The sequence below is a fragment of the Lytechinus pictus genome, chromosome 3 (assembly GCF_037042905.1).
Source record: "Lytechinus pictus isolate F3 Inbred chromosome 3, Lp3.0, whole genome shotgun sequence".
Lineage (NCBI taxonomy): Eukaryota > Metazoa > Echinodermata > Echinoidea > Temnopleuroida > Toxopneustidae > Lytechinus > Lytechinus pictus.
In genome coordinates, this window is record NC_087247.1 from 23282305 (window position 1) to 23309200 (window position 26896).

The window sequence follows — 26896 nt, forward strand, 5'->3', positions numbered from 1 at the left end:
TTGTTTCAATATTATGGAAGAATTTAGTAGAATGAATAAATATTTTCCTGGGCTTACAAACAAAATATTAGAAGTTATGGCAATTAGGTTTAATAATAATTAAATATTAAATTCATCTAAACACCATTATGGCAAACATAATAAAAATTGGCAAATGTTACACTACTTAAGTTATCCCTTTCTGATTATGGTCAATTAAACTCAACCTTTAATTTCTTCCAACAGGAAGAACAAAAACAAATGCAGAGCCCCCCTCTAGATCACAAAATAGACAAGAGACAAATACTACATACGCCTTCCTGGTCCGAGGGCTGTGCTTGGTTTGAGCAGATTAGCTGGGGCACTCTGGGTAAGGTCAAGCTCCTCTACATCCAGAGCATCATGGAATGTGAATGGGTCATTGTGAGACTGGGCCAGGAATGCACTACTTGTTGATGGGATATCCTCAAGGGGCTCTGCTGCCCTCTTAGGTGCGAGGGGTTTCCGTCTGATGTACTGCCTCTTTGGTCTTGGCTAGGAGATGAATGAGTTTATGAAAATGTAAGGTTGTGTATATCAATCAATAATGGAATAGCGGCATATGCATAGAAAACGGTGGAAACAATTCTAGAAAAACTTGTAGTTCAACTATTACAATGAATATAAATGCAAAATGAATAATCTAAAGTTTTAAATTAAAAATGGGGGACCTAAAGTGGAGCAGAGCTGGTTGTGAATAGGCACATTACAAATAAGTTATATAAATAATAAAAGTTTGCCAGCCAAAAGACGAAAAGAGCTCAGAAAAATATAGGAGAATTGAACAAGACAAACAAACAGTGTTACAAAGATGGGGGAAATACAGACAAAAATCATGTCGGGGTGGGAGGGGGGGGGTTCCAATATATGGAACCTGAATTAATAATATTACTGTGGGAAAAGTTTGATCTGGTTTTCAAAGATGGAATGAAAATGCTTAACATGCTTGATAATTATGCAACTGAGAAAATATAGGGGAAAATAACAGAAATACTTAAAGATAAATTTGAAAGAGAACATAAATGGAGAATTTACAGTGTACAAGTTCAATATTCTAATATAAAGGTAAATGCATTGGCGCTATCTACATTGCCAATAGCTTGAAAATTGATTGATTGCTTTATTATTTTATTTCCATGCAACAATTGAACATACAACATAAAATATATTGACAATATTTCATGGTAAAATAACAATAAACAGACATTGCATGGGAGGGGACAGTCATAAGCACAAAGGCTTGAAAAGGCTTGAAAATCATTATGGAAAAACATCTCATAAAATGTTATGCATTCCAGTCAAATTTCTATAAATTTTGAAACATATAGAAGGCACAAGGTGTCAGCTATATAAAAAGACTACTCAAGAAGACAAGAAAAGTTCATCTTTATGGACAAACTCACTTAAGGAAAATTAAACATCCTAATGAGAAACCATATCTAAGGGATAAAGAAAATGTGGCTCCTATAGATAGGTGATAAAATGTTGTTTAATTAAAGCAAGTATGGCCATACCTTGTTTGCTAATCTGGCAGCAGCATCAGCTAATCCTGTCTCAATGTTGGGTCTCCTTGCATTCTCCCTGACAGGTCTGACTAGCTTCTGACTAGGAGTGGATACTTTGGCCTTGGGATTCCATGGTAAGTCCAACTGATCTCTCCTTGGAGTTTTGCTTCGCGATTTGAAGAGTGGACCATCTCCGTCATCATCCAGGGAGGGATATACTAACAGAAGTAAAGATAATCAGTTGCACAAATCAATCTCAGACAAGTTTGATAACTAGATGGATTGTGAGTAGCAAGTCAAAAATGTATACCTCTGCAATTACCAGATCGATAATGAATTAAACACCTAACATGTAAAATTTTCAGATAATGACCTGTATGACCTTTGATCTTTAACCTTAAATTCGAAACAGATCATCATTACTCACATGCATACATTAATCAAGTTTGAAGTTGATCCCTCATACAATTCTTCAGTCATTGTGTAAACAAGTTTCAGGATAATAATGAATAATGTGACATTTGACCTTGGGAACCCAAAGTCTAATCAGAGAGTTGCGATAAGATTCAAATCAAAATCAAATTGCAATCGATCTGAATTTGTTTTGTTAAGAGCTATGAATTTCAAATCAATCGCAATGAATTAGATTTTAATCTATCATAACTCTTTGTTAGACAGGGCCCAGATCACTGTCCTTCTAAGATGCAAACCTGTATACCTATGCCTACTACTAGCTATGATTAAATTACTATATGATAATGACAATAACAACTACATTAACCCATATATTCTTACCATATTTGGCATCTTGAAAGCAGTTGGGTAACTCTTCAGGATCATCAGAGTATCGTTTCCGATGTCGGTGTCTGGATGCTCTCCTCTCTCTTGAGTATCCTTCTTCACTGCTGTCTTCATCATCATCGTCGTCATCATCATCTTCATGGGCAAGAGTGGGGCTGGTGGATGATCGTCCTGGGAGTGATATGGACAGCATTCCTTGGATGGCATCTTGGGTACCGGGTGATGCTGGCTGATTCCTGATCAATGACAACAGAATATTTAAAGATTATTTCATTCATTAAAAAAAATCAATAAATATGACCCCAAAAAGGCAGTAATGCAGCACACAGAAAAGAGTGAATGGCACATCAGATCTGTAATGAATTTTCAACTTAGACTTTCAAACATTTTTTAATTTATATTTCCAATATTGAATATACAGGCATATGAAGATGAGGCTTAGCACTGAACTTTCCATGTTTTCTTTTCATAATTTTCTTTCACAAGAATTTGTAAGCTCATATATGATACAGGGGTTTTGCAGAAAGTGCTTACTGATGTTACATTGCAGTAATGGTGTATATGAACAAGGTAATCGGCAAGTTATAACTGTAGAAAGCTCCTGAAATCCTTCAATCTGATCGGTCAAGAGAAAATAATAGATTATTGATAACAGGAGTTATGAAACAGGGACCCGAGGAATATTTCATAAAGCATCTTGTTGATGATTTTCAATGAAAGCTTTTCCTGAAAGTTATTTGCACAAAGAATGACTGAAAAATCACTTCATTAACGTTTCCCCAACAGATATTTTGACTTACTTCAGCTCGGCTTCAATGTCTGCAAGACTTATTGTTGGTAAGGGTTCAAGCTTTGTGGCTTGTAACAGGACATCTACGTTACTTAACTGCGGAGTCTAAAGTAAAAAGAGAAAATATAAGAACACACATTTTCTTTACATTTGTTGATTATTTTAATCATCTCTTCACTTACAATCACATAACACATGTAAATATGGCAGGAATTTATTCCTTGAAATGCTTAACCCTTATTAAACTGGGGGGGGGGTCAATTTGACCCCCCTCGACAAATTTTGCCGCTACGCCGCCGTGCAAATTTTTTTGACCGCGCTGCTCACTGACTTTTTACTTTCAAGTCTTGCGCATCTTTTGAGACCAAAATTGCAATGCTCGGGTACTCAGTTCCAAAATTATGTGATACTTTGTAAGAGAATGTCGGTCCCGAAATTGCTCAAAACAGTGATTACACGTACAAAGTGGATGTAAATTGTGTTTTTCAATCATAAATCATAAATGTATCATTATTCTTACTTTGGCTGGTTTAGATGGATTTATTTTATGTTATTTATGATCGCAAAAGGGTCCCCAACAAAGTTCATCGAAAAAACAAAAAACAAAGAAATACATAAGGATTTAAAAATCCCAATAAGATACATAGGAAATTAATTATGTTTCAGCAATTTTTTTGTAGATTTTTGTTAGAAAAATAAAAATCTATTAGCTATATTAACTGAGTTAAAGGCAAAAACATACACCAAAAACCCAAATTAGGCAAATTTCATATGCTTATTTGCATACGTAATAAAAAAAAAATACAAGCAATTAATTTTTTTTTTATGTGCTATATCCGAAACCACTATCATAACCATTAAGCCCCCCCCCCCAAGCTGACAAGTCAAGAGGTATACTTGTCTTTAAGCACTATGGCCCCATACCAGAAAATATATGAAGAAACTCAGGCCAATACACATTGTTTCTCTTTAAATACGCATACATACCCTAGGACTCCGATCTGAAGGCAAGACATCATCATCTGAATCAAGTGTGTCTGATGTATTATGATGACTACTGGTATCATGTGAACTACTTGTACCACCTTGGTGATTTGATTTACCATTGACTGTAAAATACAAAGTAACATAGTGTATTGGCAAATGCTATCATATTATTTTTACAAAATATTATAGTCTATTGACAAATAATATAGTCAATAAAATGCATAAAATCGATCATTTCAATGCAATGTATCTGATGTATAACTTGGCCCCACTCCTGCTGTTGATCACAACAAATTGGCATGCATGTCATCCACAATGTAATCTACAAAATTTCATATATTACATCTTTCCAAAGTTATTCAATTTAATTTTCAATTAATTGTGAGAATTAATTCATGCATAAAATCATAATTTAGTGGGAAATCTATGAATAAAGCTTCAAAACTTCTAAATGTTGTTCTAGACTCTCTTTATAGGATTTTTTATCAAATTGTTTTGCCTTATGTACTTTGTTTTTCAATTTCTTTACATTTTGAATTTTTGCATTTATATTTTTTGTTGTTAACAGACATCATCAACAACAGCATTTTGATCATGAGTCCCACAACATCAATTGTTTTTAATCAGTAAAGGTAAAAATGATACATCTATGATTTTGGTAAGGTATAGAATTTTCATCGGATTTGTACAGGAAATTATTTTTTTGATGCATTTTTGACTTATTTAGCATACTAACACATTAAATTGTTATTCTTTTAAGTAAAATAAAAGCCAATGTCACATTTATGGAAAGGCAAAACAAAACTAATGACATTTGCGAAAACAAAATCAAGTACTCAACAGCATCAATGTGTCTTACATGATAATCTTAGTTTGAGAGAACCTTGTGATGACATCAGTTTCCGCCTCTCTTTGATGTCTTCTGCTGATATATCATCAATGTTGATCTCTTCACTACTGCCTTCACTCTTAGAGATAGGTAAGAAACCAGTGTTCTGAACAGTGACAGGTGATCCACCTCGACTAGAGTTGAGGAAGAAGAATGACATCATTTAAAAGGACAAATTATTTACAGTGATTTGTAATAACAAGAAAATTGGACAAGTTAGTTATCAACCTATATTTTGGAGCATTGGAATAATGTATTGTATTGATTTTAAAAATCGATAAACTTTGACAAATCTATATTGTTATCAAATAAAAATGCACATATTATCTTGATAACTAAGACTTTGCAAGTAGTATAAGTATTATGGAATATGTAATTATTTTCTCAATCTCATAAATGATGTAAGGAATAAAAGCTTAAACATTAATCCATACATAAAACACCAAATTATTAAAAATTCTTCCAAATAATAGTTATAAGACATACTAACTGTTAAAAATTTGAATTAAAAAATAATACAAAAAATATTTGGTAGTCATTTAAGAATTGTTTTTTTTTTTTTGGGGGGGGGAGGGAGGTAGCTTATTAGCTGAAAGGATTGAAACTACAAAAATGGTTGAAATTTGTTTTGAAAGTATGGAAACTAGTAGATAAGGAGTACCTACACATAGTCCCTAGAATACTTAAGTATCAATACAAATCTTTGCCAATATTGGCAGAATGAATCATGGTTTTCATGATTTGAATCCAAGATAAGCTTTCATACCTGACAATTTTGCCATTTGAGACGACTAATTTCAGTGTCTGAGGATTCCTGGCATCTGTCGTATTCTTCTTTCTCTTTTTCCGATACCTTTCATCTTCACTCTCTGACGTTGCAGTCGTTGAGGTTTGATCAGCAGCTTCTACCTTTGGAATGCGTAGTTTGAGAGATGGTTTACTGTCCTGGGCCTGTGCTCGATACTGCAAATAAGTCAAATCAAATTGTCATTATACAGCAGACATTATGTAGAAGAACTGATCCTCAAAAAGGTAGTCTACACAGAAATGTATGGTTATTAAACTAAAATAAACTTAGTGATCAATGTCACCATTGGTATGCATTATGAACACAGGATATGATAGAGATTCAGTCTTGTTAGAATATAACAATGATAATGGAGTTTTCATATAGAGTGCTCAGGTCTGTCAGATATGACACTCTTGGCATTCCATAATCAAGCAGACTAAGAAGTCTTGCACTTGAGCTCTATACACACAAAAAAAACAGCTGCTGTGACTGATAGAAATTTATCTTATAAATTGTCAGATGTAGTTTCAAACAGGACTTTGTACATTGCAAAATCATTATAACTAAATATAATTAAAATATAAACATATAGATAATGATGAATACTTACTGAACCTGGTAATGGTTTGGATATGAGAGCAGGTAACCGATGTGACGAAGTACCATGAAGGTTTTCTTCTGTTTCACTATGCAGCAGCTCTAATGCTTCAATCTGCTTACTGTCAAGCTGGCCTTTCTTCTTAGACTTCTTCTTGTCTTTTTTTGTTTGAGGCTACAATGCGACAGGGGAAGGTAAAAAAAGAGTAATTAAACTGAAAAAACATGGGTAACTTGTAGAAGTACTAGTATATGTAATAACATGGTATAAAAATGAAGCAAAGCAAGCAAAATGGTATTTAATGGTGAGAATGAGCTTAAATACGCACAAGCTACAGAGGCAATGTACTCAACAAAGAGAAAATATATACAAGTTACAGAGGCACATTCAAACGAACTTCCAATTAATAGTAATCTAGTAACCTTAGGAAGAACAGAGCCATTACTGTATATCAATGGGTCTGAATAGAGTGATCTATCTGTATCTTATTAAATGTTTATATCATGTTAACATGTATATTGTTTTTACTTTTATAGTGTTAAACATCAGATTTCTAGCTATCCATATTAGCACCCATCCCATGTCTTACAGTCTCCTCTCTCTACCAACAATCTCTGCAGAATGTCTATCAATCAAAGTATCATTTTCATTGTCCTAATCTTCCGATAATAAATTTGCCGTCAAAGCAGGAATTATGGGTCTTTGTTTACATGTATGTATAATGTTTCCATTAAATTAATCAACCTACATGCACCCCAGTGCATACATGGCAGTATTTAGTCAGAATATGTCCGTAATGTCACATGTGGCATATATATATTTGATGTTATAAATTGTAATTACCTCATAAGATTTGAGTTCCTTGGCAAGCTCCTTGATCAATTGACTCTGGTTGACTGTCTCTGGAATCTCTTTCTGATGGTGTCTTATCTGAAACAAATAATGCAACACAGATATAATTGTTTATTACTTTTATCTTACAAATTGTTTTAATTTCATTCACATTAGAATGGCACATACCATGATATTTGTTCCTAGATCAATCACTGTAATGGAAAAAACCTGCTCAAAATTTACCATGTGTACCTTAGCGGCTAGCCTCTTCTAATGTAAAATGTGAAACATGATAAACCATGTCATAACCCCGACCTGGTAAGTATCAAAGAAGACAGAAGCTGTTGTTTCAGGGAAAAGCTAGTCACAAGAATTATATTATATTACAGGAAATTATTAATGAGCACAAGACACTGCCACAATAATGAATGACTAGTGCTATATCCAAACAAAGAAATTATAATAAAATTTGTATTTAGTGGAAAGGATTTCAGGAATCAAATAACTTCGTAATAATAAGTAAATAAGGAATGAATCAATGAAATACATGAACTTAAATCAACTTGGGTAAACATTTGGTTTCCAGAATAGAAAAAAAGAAAGCTGAGTATATAGTGTACATTCACGCACAATTGCTTGGTGTCTTAGTTGGGATGGTACATGCAAACAGGTATGGTCCAGACTAAATTTGCTTTCAAAATTTGATTCTACATGAATATTACAATGACTCAAGTCTCATGCAGGATAGTAGAAATGGTGTGCAAATTGAAAATAATTATCAAATCAAAACAAGAGACTAAGGTTTGGAAAGAATGATAGTTATCTTCCTCATCTCTATCAAAATGACCCATGTCAAAAAATACTCGATGAATCCCAGTTTTAAAAGTCCAAGTCATTTCCATGTTTCTATGACATTCTCTGTACTTGCCTTACTAATGCCCTAATGATCAAGGAAAATATCGCATATATGATTCCAAGGAAGATTTTTAGAGTACCACAAATGCTGATAAACTGAACAAATACTGTAGTGTGAGAGGTTTGCTTCATATTTGGTTACCCCAAACTAGCCTGCTGATTTTCAACTATGACTTTAAGTGCACCGTTGTAAGAATCAATTAGGTTATTAAAGCTCAGGTCACTTCTTTGTTTTCAGATTGTAACACTTAATAAGATGAACATGAAACCCCTGTAAATGTGTACATTGTTTCCTGTGATGTATAAGGTAATGTATTGGAATGGGTAAGCTCGAGCTATTGCAATTCATTACCAGGGTAGGGGAGACCAGGGTTAGTTGGAACGCGGTGTAAGTTGAAACATTGTAATTTTCTTTAACGTCTTTAAATAAATTTCTGCAATACTGCCCTCAATTTATTGTCATTATCAACAGCCATCCACCATATTACAAACAACACATGTGCAACAAGCCTGGTGAAGTTAGAAAGGAATTTTTGTTTTTTGACCTTCTGAGTAATTTTTTTCTCTTTCACAAATGTTTTATTATTTCAGAGAAGTTTATAGATCAAGTTGGCCAGTTTGGGGGTATGATAGACACTTGTACCAAGCTACAAAATGAGGTTATTAATATGCCATGGTGAAGTCCCTTTTTTGTGCTGTAAGCTTATAAACGTCAAATGGGCCTACAGGGTTTAATTGGAACAAAATTAAAGGGGCTAGTTGGAACTTACCCCAAACATAATTATGAATAAAAATATATAAAGTATTTCACACTCTTCTGAACATGTATTGTATACCATGCTTGTTTGTTTATCAGTTAGGTCTGAGTGTGCATTTAAGGCCTATTGTAGGCCTGTAATGCAATATTAACCCTTATCAAACTGGGGGGGTCAATTTGAACCCCCCCTCGAAAAATGTGGTCACTACGCCATCGCGCGAAATATTTGACTACACTGCTCACTGACTTTTTACTTTCAAGTCTTGCGCATCATTTGAGACCAAATTTGCGATGCCTGTGTGTGCGGTTTCGAAATTACGCAACATTTTGTACGTGCATATCGGACCCAAAATTGCTCAAAAACGTGATTCCATGTACAAGGTCAATGCAAATTGTGTTTTTCAACCAAAAGTCATAAATGTATGATTGTTTTTTACTTTTGTTGGTTCAAATAGATCTATTTTATGCTATTTATGATCGCAAAAAAATTCCCAACAAAGTTCATCGGAAAAAACAAAGGTTCAAAAAAAAAAATACAAATACAAATAAAAAAAACAAAAAATACATATGAATTTATATTTTTTGCAATTTTTGGTGGATATTTGTTATAAATGTGAAAATTGATACTCTCACTAAAAATTAGCATTCTACTAGCTCAATAAATAGAGTTAAAGGCAAAAACATACAAGCAAACAAAAAATTTAGGGCAAATTTCATATGCTTATTTGCATAATTGAATAATGAAAAAAATATAAACAATTAATTTTGTCTTGTAAATTTGATGCAGAAATACATGAAATTGCTGATAGTACACTAAATTGCATGTAAAATCAAACGCACCCAAATATGCAGAATTCTACTACACAGTCTGCTTGCGTGAGTGGCTGTATAATAGAAAACATAAAGTTCAACGAATCCACACTTCAAATATTTTGAACTTGAAAGCAAATAGGCTAAAACCATGTATTACAGTTTTAAGTAGTTTTAGTATAATTCTTAATTGACCATGCAGTGTTCCAACTTACCCCATACCATGTTCCAACTTACCCCGTATTGGGGTAAGTTGGAACGTTTGCGATGGTCTTGTTCAAGGTGGATTTTTTTCAGTAACCATAATAGAGTTAAAAATTTTATGGGGTACATTTGAAGCCCTTAGATATATGCTTCAAGCTGATATATTGATTGTTTCTCGAATAAAATCTGTTTGGATTTTACAGCCATTTTTGTCAAAAATGTTCCAACTAACCCCGGTCTCCCCTACTTTGGGAATCTTCTGCAAAGCCTCCCACACCTCTAAACTGTATAGTTATCAGCATCCCATATCTGGTCATCTTCTCGCTGGGAACAAACTACAGAGAAGATGGAAATTGCACAAATCAGGGAACCTGTTGCTTTTCAATCTAACGTCCCAGTCAAGTGGTAAAATGTTTATATCTAATTACCCACTGAGTAATGTTATTACCAAAGTAGTCACTATTAATGACAGGATGTCATATCTTGATAGTAACTTTATGGGGGGGGGGGGGCGATAAGGGCCCATGAGGGAATCGCTACAAACAGATCAACTCCACAATTAAACACAGAGAATAATCTTAGCATCCTAGGGGGAGATTTTGCAAATGATTGTGATCTGGTGATAATGATATTCAATTTGTTTTTTCAAAACGATCAACAAGGTCACAAGACTATAATACGACCTGAAAAGGCTGAAACACCCAAAATTGAATGAGTGGAATACTTGTTGATATCTCACCAAGATAGGCTTTTGAGAGCAGAATGCAATCAAATATTGCCCCATTCACAGATTTGTAAACATACTTCTAGTTGGTGTGTTATCCTCTTTTATATCATGCAGTGCTCTATGGAAATTCTGCATTCCCACAACGGGTAAAATCTAGCTGTTCTGGGGTTTTGAAGTACTATGATATCACATTGTAAATATATAACATATTATGTAGTATGGTATCAAATTATAAGTGCAACTACATATCATATACATGCAAAATGAGTCAATAGCTTTCAAGGGTTTCGGAAATGATATATACACACAAATATTAACTACGGCTATACTTGTACATTTGTGCATTTACTCAGATTAAAGAATGTGATTCCATCCAGGTATACCACATACATGCAAAGATTTAAAAACAATCATCTATCAAGAAATTGTGATGAAATCAGATCTTCGCTTTATGCCTGTAAATGATTAGTTCTCTCTTTGTGAATCGATAATGGTTAAATATATTAGGAAAATAATGTTAGCACTGATTGAGGGATAATGGAAGGCTCATGCTATATAAAATAAACATGTCATTTGCTGATATCAATGTTTACCCACAGTGATTTCATATGAAGATTGAATTATTCAAAGGCTTGGGATTGGCAACAGCGGCAATGAAAGAAATTTTGCATAATTTTTGTTTACAATCCAACAAACACTATATAACATTTGAAACATATTGAATTGGGAGGGGGAAATTGAAACTATAAGTCAAGGAGCTCTGTAAACTATTTTGTATCTGTAAATTTGCAAAGGGAACTCATATTCAGCTTTCAAAATCACATGAAGCAAAATTCACAGAAAATGTTTTTAACGAAGGAATATTTGTATACATGAAATAAACTTACTTTCACAGATCTTGTAACTGCCTTTAGCAGCTTATGAATAACATGAAATTCAAAGATTAAAATGTTAAGTGAATATATGTCAATCCTTTGATGCATTAGACATATGAAGCACATTGTTAAAACTAACAATACTTTTCATGAATCGACTGTTCATTTAACAAGTTTGTTTCTATACAAATAGCGAATAGGCATGAGTGCGATGGTGCGAGATTTCGCATGAGGTGAAAGAAAGATGCTCTATTCAACTCGGCTAACGCCTCGTTGAATAGAGCATCTTTCTTTCACCTCATGCGAAATCTCGCACCATTGCACGAATAAGAATATTCGCTATTTGTGTTGTACAACGCCTCGGAATATAGCGAAAATATGAAAAAAACAAGAGTTTATCCCTGTAGTAATCTATGAAAAGGGAGCAAAAATACTGAAAGCAAAAAGCAAAATCCCACAAGCGCACATGACCCTCGGCAGCATTGCGCATTTAGCCAGCAGGCTTATACGCGTATTGCACCTTCATTTTTACTGAGCGCAATGAATTAAATCGTATTGTGACGTCACCTCCTAAAGCCGCGCAACGGTACATTTTGGATGGTACGTCTTTTGTGCAATGGTACGAATGTTTGACATTCAGCCTCCCATTTGCTCGCGTACAACAAGCTAAGTAGGCGTTGTACAAAATGAATTAACGTTTGATCCCAAACAGAAATGATTGAGGAGTGCAATATCAGATTACGATCTATCGTGGTATTTCAACCATTCAATGGCAATATCAAGGCAACAGCCGAAATGTGTCGTGCCCAATTTTGCGTATATTTGGGTCCAATATCAAAGTTTGGTTACCGTTGACCTTGCAGTGAATTTAAGCTCAAGATGGTTACGATTGGGGAAATACGGACGAAGTTATGGGGGAGAGAAGAAACTTGCTCCAAAATCTTAAAATTTGGCTTAAAAGGTTGGTTGCCTCTTGTGCCTTTTCACCTTCCTATGAAACACCTACCATCCAAGTTAAGTCATTGTTTGGAAAGTGGGGGCTAAGTCATGGGCCATGGATATTAACATAACATTGGGCTTAAAATGGTTATTGACCACTGCTGGTAAACTCTGACCTTGCAATAATCTTCACATAATAATTTGGAAAGTCTGTATTATCAAATTCCATCTAAGTTTGACTGATTCTGAAACTTTTGACAAATCATTCAAATTTTTGTATGCATAATGGATGAACTGGTGGACAGATGCCAAAGTGATCCCTAAGTTTCCATCCAGTTCGGTGGGCTCAACAAGAAGAATAGATGACTTATTTGAAAGAGGGCTGTTAACTTAACATATTAAAAGCATGATGATTGGGTTTTTTTCAGATTATTTCTCAGCTGAAATATAATACCTCTGTTGTAATGAATTGTAGCAAAATGCAATTTTCAAGACCACATCTATTCTTTGGCAATGCTTTCAAAATGCACTTGCAAAGGCAACACTGAACTTTGTCCAGGCAATATCTCTAGCTGTCCTTACAGTGTGATTGAAATACCATATTGTCTGTTCAAAGGTCAAATAGCCATTCACACACTGTATAATCAAATAGGCATTCCATTTCTACACAGACAAGAAGTAGATCCAGAAGAGGAAGGGGAAGGCAAGTGCAGCTCCTTCAGGCGGACTTATGAAATGTATTCAGATAATTCATCCTCAATGTAACCTCCCTCTAATAGTGAGGAATTTTATTTTTTGTAACTAAAATAATGAAAATTAACCCTCATATGACCTGCTTCTGCAGAAGATTATATCATCTCCTGGCTGCTATTGCTTCAAGCAGTTTTGTGCTTAAAATAGCTGGCCCCTGTATTTTACTCAACTTACTTATCACATGCATATTTTATGTATAATTTAATTATCAGTCTTTGTCAGTATTATTTATCCCTTCCATTGTCACATTTAAAATGTATTCACTTATATCTTTGTTACTATGTGAACATGTTCATTTATTATTGATTTATGAATAAACTGCAGAAACTCCTGCAAAAAAAGAAAGAAAAAAAAAAAATAGCAATTAGTGATAAAACATCATGGAAAAGTTTAGTCACCTCTCTCTTATTTGTCCATGACTTGAGAGTACTGCACAGGTCTTTGACACCAAGAATAATATGGGGTGATATCCTTCTCTTCTCTTCTCTGCCTTCTGTGTTAGAGAAAGAGAAATGACAAAACAACAACAAGAATTACAATGAGAGAAGAAGTTGGGGAAAGAAATAAAGAGTGATAAAGTAGGAAATGAGATAAGCAAGAGACATAGAAAGGGGAAGGGAGTGGAGGTAGGGAGATAGAAACAAAGGGAGAGAGTGTACAAGAGAGATAATAGGAGAAGTGAGACAGGAGTCAGAGAAAGCGAGGTCCGGGTATACTTAAAAGTACCAATTTATAGGGGAAAATGAATAAGATTAGTGTTGGACTTAAGAACTATTCATGACTTTTCTACACATCGTCATAATCAGATAAAACACTCAAGAGTTTAAATGTGATATTGTTGGTATTCACTTTCACAAAGCAAGGTGAAGTGCAGCTGTGCACATAAGTAAAAAACAAAACTATAACCTTGTTGAATAGATAAATTGTTTCATATCATCATAAAAGTGGGAGCGGAAGTTTTTGATATGGTTTCAATATTGCTAGCTGCAATATCAATCACCTAAATTTCCACTTCAGTATAAAGATACGAAGAAACCATGAATACAAAAATTTATACATATGCTAAAGAATTTAGCTCATGTATGCAGCAAATACCAGCTTCACAGAATAGATGAAGCTACCAACCAATTGTAAAGTAAGGGAGTAGGAGCATACAATTATTGACTTCAAACAATGGAAATTGAAAGGGACAAATAATCCTTTCTTATCTCCAGAAAATTTAATCGCAGTCACAATAGTCCACAATAGTCAAATCTTTTCAAAAGTTAAGATTAATTTTTCATCTGCAGTTATTATCCTTTTGATTCAACAAAATTACCGAGCAGAGACATACCACATAATGGCTATAGGCCACTAAAATTAGAACAGACAGAATAGATATTCCAGATTATCAGAAAAGTCGTATCGGTATCAAGTGCAGAAACTTACCTTTTAACTTGTCAAGTAAGTGAGCAGCAGCATACCACATGGTGGCTTCAAACCATGGAAACTGGAACTTAGGTGGTGTCTTTACTCTCTTTTCTAATTCATGGATTCTGATTGATAAATAATAACAGGAGAGAGCAAAACAAAGAATACTACCATGTATGGAACCTGTAAGTGACTGATTGATATGGAGACGCACCCCCCCAAAAAAAAAAAAAAATATCAATTTTGATGAACCCATCAGAGGCTGGCTAATCATACTATATATACTATGTCATGCATTTTTGATAAACCCCATATACGGGCTCATTTTCCAATGAGTTTAAGGTGCTAGGGTCTATTTACTAAAGCTCTCCAAAAATATATTTCATTCAAGATTTATAATCCTATATAATATAATACTGTAGTATTTTGGGTACATTGCATGATTACCAAAAAACCATTGAGAGTTGTCTGTGTAATGCTCAGTGATATTGACATAATACATATATTTCTTGAATTACTTCTGAAGTGAAAGGTGTCTTACTTGATTTGTAAACCTATGCTGTAACCATGAAGGAAATTGCCACCAAACACAAGACTGTCAACAGTTGTCAGCACTGCATGTATCCAACCTGAAATAAGCAAAATGAGAAAATGAAATGAATGTAACGCGTTAACATCTAATTTCTTTCTAACCTCGGATAGGTCTCAAGCCAACCTTAACAGGGGTCTTAATATACAAAGGTGTCTAACAGTTACAAAAAAATATTCTTACTGATCTATATTGTGCATTCTGTATGCAACAAAAAGACAGTTCACAAGGAAAGAGCTTCATCTACTACAACACAGTATTTTTATTCCCCCCCCCCCCCGAGTAAAGAATGAATGGACATTGTACATACAGACAAGACTGATTGAACTTGATGACCAGGGCAGTATTTATCTGTAAGCGCAGAAGTACAACGTCTTTGGTGCTTTATATCTAACCAGATTATATTCCCCATGCCGTGGCATATTTGAATTCTCATCAGCATTGTGGAAGTGTAACTAATCATTCATTATTGCTATTAATGTATTCTTCACATAATTACATATAATTTCACATACAGACACTCTCTAGCAAACAAACATACACAACTGGATTACAAATATCTTAACTGATGTTAGAACAAAAGCCATGACTAAAGAAATCAATTTTGTACCAACTGACCTGTTGGTATACACAATGTCTGTCCTTGCTTGACCACACATTTATAGCAGATGTCCACTCTATCTCCAAAGAAGGTTTCACTCTGTTTATCCTGATCCAACCTGCTCCAGGCTTCATAGGCTTCCAGGTTTTCTTCTGTTGGCTTCACAAAATAGAAGATCTTCTCACCCTGCATGGTAAAAAAATATTAAGAAAATATCATGGTCTTTGCAATGCAGAGGCTTACAGTTCAACCTGCTGTTAATCCTGAAGGAACTATTGGCTTGATACAATGAAACTGAATTGAAAACGATAGAGACCAAGTGGAAATTCAAAGGAGAGACTGTCCTTAGGATGACAGAAAGTCCAGTCGCCTGGAACATTGCATCTTCTCTTTGCATCACCTCTTCAATTGCAGCAAGCCATCATATCTCGTCTGGCTTACAGTCAGTTTAAGAACTACATCCAATTCCACAAAGAATACCCCTCTCTCCCTCTATCTCTGTTATTTTCAGGACACAATTTCAAGAAAGAATATTAAACTCTCTCTCAATTTCTTCATCCCTTCAATCTCAGCCATCAGAAAATCACCCACCCTGTCCCACCCTTCTCTCCCTTTCTCATTCTGTCTCCATCTTTTCTTATCAATATACAGAGGCATAGCACAGTAAGCATTCAAAGCAGGAGAGCTGTTCATGCTTTAGTTAGATGGCAATTAAGTAATCAAGTGCCATACGTCAATCCATGTTCCTTTCCATTCGAATAACTAAGAATTCTCTGGATTGCGAGAACAAATGGAAAAAAAAGTTGTTGTAGATGCTGGCTGCTGTTGATTGGCTTATTGAGTTCGAGACAATTGCTAGGCATCACATTAATCGAAATTAGAATTTTTCACAAGAGGAAATTTGCAAGAAACATGGAAAATTAGAAAGGCTGAATGAATAGATCAAACAAATCCTTAGATAATGACAAGTACCCTAATTGGTAGAACACAGGTTCAGATGGCATGAAATTGTGACAGAAATGACTATCACTCGTCAAAGTCATGTATCAACCAACCTACCAACCAATATAAGAAATAATCTACATAACTTACTCGTAAGACATGATACCAAACTGAGGTCCCTCCGAAGTCCACATGGAAGTCTGTATAGCTATCTTTGATGCTCATGAGACAGTACTTGGAGACACGGGGCTTGTCATATGGGCAGTCCTCAGGCAGCTTATCAGGCCAGATGTTCTCAACCCAGCTAATCTTCCGAACAACCCTTGGAGCCTCCACTAGGTCAGACAACCTATAAAAAAAAATAGATTGATTGCATGATGAAAAATTTCATCCTTGTTTATCTTCTACTACGTATCTTTTATGTTATGCTATTTTAATAGCGTATTTTCATTCAGCAACATTGTGGAGCATTAAGCAATGCAGAGGTGGAATAAAGCTAAAATGGACTCAGCTTTTAGTGGTGATTATAGACAAACACAGAGTTAGACCAACTGGTATCATAACAAGTAGTTACCTTTAAGCATGTTATGGGATGAATGCATGCACATCAATTTATTCTTGCATTCATCTATGTTCACAATCTTTCTCTACTAAATAGAATGTACCAGACTGAAATACATGAACACACAATGCGTGGTCAACAATAAATGTAAGGTTTTGTAACTCTGCGAATAACCATGCATTTTAGGCTTGATATTGATATATATATATATATATCACTCTTCAAAATATAAACACATAATAGGAGACTGAGGATGAAAGGATAACCTGATTAACCAAAGAATTATAAAGAATTTACAAGTAAGCAGTTAATTCATCAAAGTTCATTAAAAAAATTACAAAGTAAACATTAAAACAAACAATTTATTTTGAACCAATTTTCAAAGCACAATGGGTTTAACAGCCATTTCATGATCATCATAATAAGACTTTTATCATCATCCTCCTCCTCCTCATCATCATCACCCTCCTCATCAAACAAACCACATGGTACTTCAACATACCTTGTCTGTGAGAACTCTAGGCTGATCACGTTGAGGATTTTGTCTCTGCTAGGACTCGTGAAGTAATCTGACCAATCCCTCATTGACATTTTCATTTCGTCCTGTTTCCTGACATCAATGACATCGATCTCCATGTCAGATCCTAAGAGATGAAATGATCGATAGGGCAATTAGACACTTTTATAGTAGTAATATATTCTAATGCTGAAAAAGTGGAATAATTCATCCTACATGTATATCAACAAGTGCAATGCCCTTGCACAAATTGTAATAGATGGTTGGCCCTATCAATTCTTCCATGAGATATCTCTGATGATGCTGCTTGCTCATTTGGCCCCTGACTTTGTGACCAAAGGGGGCAGGGCAGGGGGCTGATTAATGGAAATAGACACAGTTCTTACCTACATACTCCTGTACGTCTGAGACAGTGAATGTCGGAGGGGGCACAATGAGTCCAAGACCTTCCTTGTTGTCTATCATGATGGGAAATTGAAAACCATGTTTGTCCAGGAAGTCCACTGTCAACTCATGCCCCCGTGGATGCAAAAGAATCTCATCTGCCCGTCGAAAGGCTCTGCTTTTCAGCTGCCGTAAAAACACAGCTGTTCCGATCTGCACAGGCTGGGTAAAGGAAAAAGAAATGCAATATGATTATTAAACATCTAAGAATAACATAACTAAAAAAGTCTCACATGGCACGAATACATAAAATACATAATTACTGGAAAATATGGTTAAAAATTATGAATCTATGAACTTCGTTAGAGTATAATACAATTGGGAATAAAAAATGATGATACATTTCAGATTTCAGAGATTATAACTATGGTTTCTATTGGCTTGACCTTAGAATTTATTTTATCTTCACGTAAAATGGTTAACTCTGTTCAACAAGTTTGCCAGACTGAAATAGTCAGAATCTGTGCTAAAATCAACAATTGGTTATTTGAGTATGATGTTTAAATTTTCAAAAGCAGTAGATGCCAGAGATGAATAGAAAGGATGTGCGAAAAACACATTTTGTGGTCCCTTCACAATTAAATACAACCTACCAATGGTTTCTCATTATTTCCATACCTCCTTGTTTCTCTTTATTTCATGTAACTAGCCAAAATATATTTGTGCATGTTACACTGACTTTGGTGCTCATTCTTTTCTGAAGTATGAAAATCTTTAAACATGGTTTATAGCTAACACGAGCCATCATCTTATATACTTCAATTTACTGCAAACTCATTTATTCAGTATTCCAGAGTTGTAAATTAGGTTTAGTCCTAATTAAATGGGGATGGCTGGCCATGTTCACCTGAACACAAGAGGCAATCACCCTTAACCCCTCCCTCCACTTTGCACAAATCAGTGCATCAATCAGTCAAACCTTCTAACTCTCCTTCTCTACTTGCTTAAGTTTACTAGAGAGACCAACTGTTGATTTAAACAAAAAGTTCCCCACATCTGTTCTCCCCTTTTGAAACTATTTCAAGGTTGAACAATTGCATTTGCTGGGAATCAAACCCGATTTTTTTTTGGGGGGTGGGGCTCTTAGTATCTGATCAGAAATCATTATGCATTAAAAAAGGTTAAACTCAAAAGGATTACCTTAGTTGGGTCATACTCTTCTGTGTAGTCCTGTCTATGCCAATTCTTTTTCTTCTTTACTGTGAAAATCAAGGAAAATATGTTAACAAATAAATATATAAAACTAGAGATATACTATTTTCATTGACAAATTTTTTATGTTTATATTACCCCTGAGGCATCATAACATGTTTCATTCAAACCAATTTTGAGACCAAGCTGTACTGAAGTCATCTAACACTTTCAAACACAAGACCGACCAAAAGTTGCTAAAAAAAAACATGATATCATGTCCAAATCCAATGCATATTATGTTTCTTGCTAAAATTCATAGTTACCTTCTACTGAACAAGAGTGTCGCTAAGGCAAGCACATTATACGCCTGCCTGTAACGCAGAAAATTGAGTTATTGGTCAAGCAAGAAAAGTAGAAGGTGGCGACTTTACCTCTGACTATCTGACCTCAAAATCAATAGGCTTCCTGGGATCCATGCTAGTATCATACACACCAAATTATAGGAGCCTAGGTTAAGTTAAACTAAAATTATCGCGTTTACAAGGACTTCAGAAGGGTAAGATGAAAACATATCACCGTGATCTTAACCTTTGACCTCAAAATCAATAGGCTACCTGGGATCCATGCTAGTATCATAAACACCAAATTATATGAGCCCAGGTTAAGTTAAACTGAAGTTATCGCATTTACAAGGACTGCAGAAGGGTAAGATGAAAACATGTCTGTGTGACCTTGACCTTTGACCTGTTGACCTCAAAATCAAGAGGCTTCCTGGGATCCATGCTAGCATCATACACACCAAATTATAGGAGCCTAGATTAAGTTAAACTGAAGTTATCGCGTTAACAAGGACTGCAGATGGATAAGATGAAAATATGTCACTGTGACATTGAGCTTTGACCTCAAAATCGATAGGCTTCCTGGGATCAATGCTAGTATCATACACACCAAATTATAGGAGCCTAGGTTAAGTTAAACTGAAGTTATCACTTTTACAAAGACTGCAAAAGGGTAAGATGAAAACATGTCACTGTGACCTTAACCTTTGCCCCTTTTGACCTCAAAATCAATAGGCTTCCTGGGATCCATGCTAGTATCATACACACCAAATTATAGGAGCCTAGGTTAAGTTTAACTGAAGTTATCGCGTTTGCAAGGAAAAGTTAACGGACGGACAGACAGACAGACGGAAAGACACCGGGCATGATACCATAATACGTCCCGTCAAGACGGGCGTATAAAAATATATTATTCTAATGTTGTTCATGATTGGAATACTATCACTGACTATTTTCATTGAGAAACAATAAGAAAAAAAAATGGAAATAACATACTTTTTTTTAAAAAGTACATTGCATTGAAATCCTACGATCCTCTTAATAAATCTTTGGGGATATATTCATTCAATTAGAGCAAATCCTTTATTTCATGCAGAAATTAGCATTTATAACATTTTTTTTGACAAACTGACTTGACTTTTTTTGTAGATTATATCGTGGGTGACATGCATGCCCATATTGCTGCAAACGCGCAGTGAGAGTCTGAGATTTTAGGTGGCCAGAATGTGCCTTCCTGCGGTAATGAGATGGATCTTACAGCCTAAAATCCACAACCTCTTGTGGCTATTCTGTTTTAAAAAAAAAGAAAATAATGTCCTTTCCATAGCCCATAGACAATAAAAGTATCTGAAGGAATATTGTTGCATCATATTAAAACAGGCTTCTCCTATTTACTCACATTTAGTTGGTCCATGGACTATTGCACAAGTTGGGCAGTGAAACTCTTCCACATCATCAGACTGGTCTTCTCGAATCTCGACACAGCTACAAAACAAGAAGAAAACCATCTGTCAATGAGGTGAAGTATGTTTTCTACAAATGCAGAGGTAGACTCTATAAATTTTCTAAAGAGTGGAGGTATAATACATTTAGAATGTTTTTTTCTGCCATCAAGTCTAATAGTCAATGTCCATGCAATTGTTGCTTGTCGACCCAGTGGTTTGGGCATCAGGTTGGAGCTCTAAACTGCATCATCATAGATCATTTACATTAGGACACACATTCAAATCCCACCCTTGATGGCTATCAGTATTTTAATGATATAAATCGAAAAAATAGTATTAATTCTGTTGAAATTAGACCAGACAAAGAATAGATCTAGGTCGAGTGAATTTTGACATGAAAAACAGGACACTTGACTTTCACTTCAAGTCTTGGTCTGGTGGATTTAATGGAAGCAGCATGGCAAAGCAAATGGATGTGGTCATTTTAATTAATTTTCAATGTGTTTCTTCATTTTTTGGGGCCAACAAAAACAAAAATATGATAGCTCTCCTTTTGCTTGGTGGTCCCACCATTCAGTCCATAGTTCATTTGAACGTGGAGCATTAATCTATTACCCCTCCTCTTAATGTTAGGCATAACCTTAAACAGATCACAGCTTAGCACATTGTTTCACACACAGGAACTATCACTCACCCAGGAAAGTCCCGATTTCAACTCAAAATCCCCTCTGAGAAGCCAAATTTTGCAATGAAAATGCAGTATCTGCATGGTATTTCAAAAGCATGTGATGGCATACACATAGTATTGTTAAGGAGATCTCAGAGGGCAAGAAAGGTCAATGATTTTTTTTTCCATGAGGAAAGGTCAATCAAAGTATCCACCTTAATTTAGATGTGCAAAATGCAAATTCTTAAACAAATTCATTTATAATGAATCCATGCTACACTAAGATTTTGAAGGTAGTAAATGTAGATCTACGTTGTTCACAAAATTTGTAAAACATTTGTAATCTTTAGCATCATACAATATATTGTATTATATCCATCATAATAATAATAATAATCTGAACAGGTGATTGGTCTAAACCCCATCATGTGACCAAAGATAGTTCAAACCAATGTCATGAAATTGGCAAAAATGCCATGAATCCTGACATCTGATGTCACAACCTGGGAATAGTACCAAGCCGTCACATTCAGACGTAAATACATGTAGTTCAAAAACTATTTATGGCTATGGGCGGGGCTTAAACCAAACACATGTGCACGTACAATGCGATGTGCGTTTATGTTAGTGCTGTTATCAGTAAGAAAATTCTCTGTCAATATGTCAGTAAAAATTTCTTACCGATATCGGCAAAAGAATATTTTAATAGGTGACAATTCCGTTTATTACATAGAAAATCAATACGCATTACATAACTGCCAGATGCAGACGTGGTGCCCCATGAAAACCATTTTTTTTTTCTTTTTACACCCTGCTTTAAAATTTTGACAACCAATTCTAAAAATAAAATCCTGGCTCAAGTTTGACAGTCCAGAGTTCTAGATCTAAACATAGAAAAATGTATTAACAAACATTGGTGCAAATTTCATTGTTTGAAAAGAAAGGTAAGAAGAAAATTTACCCCCCCAAAAAGAAGAGTTTTAAGGCCTGGTCCCAATGGCTGACGGACAAAAAAACTTATTTATTACGGATACAGATTTTGGTATGTATTTCAACTCCCCCATCATATATGTTCTATATTAGGGCTTGATATATTTCTGAACCTTATCCATGTTTTTATTTCTAATTTTAGAGGGGGTGCATATGGAACTCTTGCCGATCCTGCTCGAAAATTGACGGAATAAAGCCATATTTTGGTATGTATTTCCACTCCCAATCATATATGTTCTATATTAGGGCTAGATATATTATTCTCAACCTTCTCCATGTTTTTATTTTCAATCTTAATGGGGGGGGGGGTGCATATGGAACTCTTGCCGAAAAATGATTAGGCAGATGAAAGAAAAAATGAAACAAAGACATACATGAGAAATTATAAGAAAGAAACAGAGGAAGGAGAAAACGAGGAAATACATAAGACCTCATAGAAAAAAAGAAAGAAGAATTAAATAGAATACAAAATAATTGATAGAACAAAGAAATATTTTAGAATTAATAGAACAAAAGAAATAAGAAGAGTTTAAACATTAAACAGAACTGACTGAAGAAAAAAGAACAAAATAAAAACAAGTGGAATGCCTCTGGCCGTCTCACCTGCATCACGCGATTTAATATAGCAGCAGTGCTGATTTTGAAAACTACTATAACTCGCACAAGATGTTCAGTGATACTTGGTTACTCTTATTTCCACGTTTTATGAACTAGACCAATACACTTATAGAGATATGATGGCAATTCAACAAATACCCCCAACGTGGCCAAAGTTCTTTGACCTTACATGACCTTTGACCTTGATCATGTGACCTGAAACTCGCACAGGATGTTCAGTGATACTTGATTACTATTATGTCCAAGTTTTATGAACTAGACCAACACACTTTCAAATTTATGGCTGTAATTCAACAAATACCCCAATTTGGCCAAAGTTCATTGACCCTTAATGACCTTTGACCTTGATCATGTGACCTGAAACTTGCACAGGATGTTCAGTAATACTTGATTACTATTATGTCCAAGTTTCATGAATCAGATCCATAAACTTTCAAAGTTATGATGGTAATTCAACAGATACCCCCAATTCGGCCAAAGTTCATTGACCCTAAATGACCTTTGACCTTGGTCATGTGATGTGAAACTCATGCAGGATGTTCAGTGATACTTGATTAACCTTATGTATAAGTTTCATGAACTAGGTCCATATATTTTCTAAGTTATGATGACATTTCAAAAACTTAACCTTAGGTTAAGATTTTGATGTTGATTCCCCCAACATGGTCTAAGTTCATTGACCCTAAATGACCTTTGACCTTGGTCATGTGACATGAAACTCAGGCAGGATGTTCAGTAATACTTGATTAACCTTATGGCCAAGTTTCATGAACTAGGTCCATATACTTTCTAAGTTATGCTGTCATTTCAAAAACTTAACCTCAGGTTAAGATTTGGTGTTGACGCCGCCGTCGCCGTCGGAAAAGCGGCGCCTATAGTCTCACTCTGCTATGCAGGTGAGACAAAAACCAAAGAAATACATCAGATTTGAAAGAATTAAAACATAGAAATACATAAGAAATCAAAAAGAAAATGGAAAGAGAAACAAAATATGATACATGAGAATTGATAGATGATGAAAGAATAAAAAAACAAGAAAATACATAAGAATTGATAGAAGAAAATATGAAAGAAGAAAAATAAAACAAAAAATTCATAAGAATCGATAGAAGAGATGAAAGAAAAAATAATAAACAAAGAAATACATAATAATTGATAGAAGAAAAGATGAAAGAAGAGTTTAAACAAATTAATATCTAAGAATTGATAGAAAAAGATGCAAGAAAATTAACACGTAGAAATATATAGTGAGTGATTCTATTACCAACCGGCCATGTATTACCGAACGCGCGCATCGTACGCGTCAGAAAATAATTTCATACGCTCAAAACTTTGTAACATTCTTTCAAAGGGAACTTGAATAAAAAGATGATGAAAAATGGTAAAAAACACATTTTCAAAGTCTTAATATTCTAAAAATAATAAAATATGCTCAAAATAGCTCATCAGTGATTTTGTTATTTTCTCAACTTTTCCCATAGAAAACACACGTTCGGTAATACGATACCTTTTTCAAGTGACCAAAATATTTCACATGCGAAGAGGGGTCCGATTGGAAGCTAATACCATAAAAGGGAAAAACGATTTTGGCAAAATTTTTACATATCTATATTTTGTAGGTAATTGTGTATTTATGGTGAAAGTTTAGTGAATTGTATGAGAGTAATGTGTTTGATATGATTGAATTCATGAAAAGTGTTTAGTAATACGATCCACTACCATACATTAGCATTGATAGAAGAAAATATGAAAGAAAAATTTAAATACAAAATAATTGTAAGGAAATATGATAGAAAACTCAAAACAATGAAATACGGCCTACATAATTGATTGAAGAAAAGAGAAGAATTCAAAAATAGAAATACCGGTAGGGACCTACCGGTACATAGGATTTTATAGAAAAAGAGAGTGAAAGAAGAATTAGGCTAAAACATATTATTATTAGGCCCTGGCTATAGAAATACGTAAGGTATAAAGAAGAAAACGAAAGGAGAGAACAAAATATGTAATGTAAGTTAATAAAACTTAAAAGATGAAAATATTAAAACAAGGAGATACATTAAAATGTATAGGGAAAAAAAAGAAGATAAAAATAAAACCAGAAAAATACATAGTTGTTGGAAAAGATGAAAAAATACAAATGTTTCACTTTGTCTATATAGTATGAGTTTGACTTTTTAGTTTCAGAATTGATTGAGCGCACGTTTTCCCCTCTGACACTGGCACTGCCTGGCCTGAAAATAAGGAACGATCACAGCGCATCGCACAAAATGGCCCTCGTATGTGTTCGTTCCAGACGACTTTCTAGTGTGGCACTAGTATTATTGTAATATTAATAAAAGAGGGATTAGAGAGAGAGGTACCGTACTCCGTACCGTACCCTCTCTCAACTTAAGCGTCGTTAGTCCCTCGCGCAGCTTATCATGTTTGCATAGTTTAACACATTATATCAACCTTATATTCCTCGAATTCCCGACAAATTTTAAATATTTGAACATTAATATAATCGCAGATATTACAATATTTTACCTTCCATGAAACCAATCCTTACAAACATCACATTCTATCATAAAACGCGTTACATCGTAGACTTGTTTGCAGACACAGTACACCGGAATGGACGCCATTTTTGCGACAATCCTGTGATGTCTCCCTCAACGACAATGTTTTCTTTTCGACCGACGCGCCGCGTCTGACGGTGGGAGTTGCCGTGGCCAAATGGGATTCTATGGAGTGTGACTTTTTGTTTTAATTCTGTCATTTTTTGTGAGTTATGTCAATACTACTAACTACTACTACTACTACTACTACTACTACTACTACTACTACTACTACTACTACTACTACTACTACTACTACTACTACTACTACTACTACTACTACTACTACTACTACTACTACTACTACTACTACTACTACTGCTGCTACTACTACTACTACTACTACTACTACTACTACTACTACTACTACTACTACTACTACTACTACTACTACTACTATACCACCACTACTACTACTACTACTACTACTACTACTATACCACCACTACTACTACTACTACTACTACTACTACTACTACTACTACTACTACTACTACTACTTTTACTACTACAACTAATAATGATGATGATGATGATAATAATAATACTAACAACAACAATAATGATAATAGCAACAATAATGATAGTAAGACTGACTTTATAAAGTAGGTATGAAGCCATTCTTTATTCTGTTTAAATCTAAGCATAATAATGTCCATCTTTAGTAGAAACTGTTTATAATTTCAATATACTATGCGAATGACAGAGAATCCAATATAATAAGAAATTCAACTTAAGGGAAGAAAATGCTCAGATTAAAAACATGTTACTCCATAAAAGGCACATTTCATTTTGAAAAAGTGCATTCGTTTGGGAGTTTGGGGTGGGGGAGTGCGACAACCTCCGT

At 34.7% G+C, this 26896-nt stretch overlaps 1 protein-coding gene across 8 annotated transcripts in view; it reads right to left on the bottom strand.

The window, feature by feature from the left end:
- LOC129257596 (histone lysine demethylase PHF8-like) overlaps window positions 1-26102 on the bottom strand; it is a 28927-nt gene extending 2825 nt beyond the window's left edge. For all 8 annotated transcript variants that reach the window (XR_010292994.1, XR_010292993.1, XR_010292990.1 and 5 more), the window contains exons 1-19: window positions 25979-26102; window positions 21129-21214; window positions 19398-19456; window positions 18200-18419; window positions 17799-17940; window positions 16885-17083; window positions 15810-15978; window positions 15144-15231; window positions 14621-14727; window positions 13591-13685; window positions 7222-7308; window positions 6391-6552; window positions 5757-5953; window positions 4961-5124; window positions 4102-4223; window positions 3125-3219; window positions 2319-2560; window positions 1533-1741; window positions 294-513 (exon numbers count right to left, since the gene is read on the bottom strand). Coding sequence is in view for 1 of the 8 variants with exons in the window: in XM_064096663.1 (XP_063952733.1) it covers window positions 294-513; window positions 1533-1741; window positions 2319-2560; window positions 3125-3219; window positions 4102-4223; window positions 4961-5124; window positions 5757-5953; window positions 6391-6552; window positions 7222-7308; window positions 13591-13685; window positions 14621-14727; window positions 15144-15231; window positions 15810-15978; window positions 16885-17083; window positions 17799-17940; window positions 18200-18419; window positions 19398-19456; window positions 21129-21214; window positions 25979-26076 (2761 nt within the window). In the remaining 7 variants the exon portion in view is untranslated. The remainder of the gene's footprint in view (window positions 1-293; window positions 514-1532; window positions 1742-2318; window positions 2561-3124; window positions 3220-4101; window positions 4224-4960; window positions 5125-5756; window positions 5954-6390; window positions 6553-7221; window positions 7309-13590; window positions 13686-14620; window positions 14728-15143; window positions 15232-15809; window positions 15979-16884; window positions 17084-17798; window positions 17941-18199; window positions 18420-19397; window positions 19457-21128; window positions 21215-25978) is intronic.
- Between the last annotated feature and the right edge of the window lie 794 nt (window positions 26103-26896).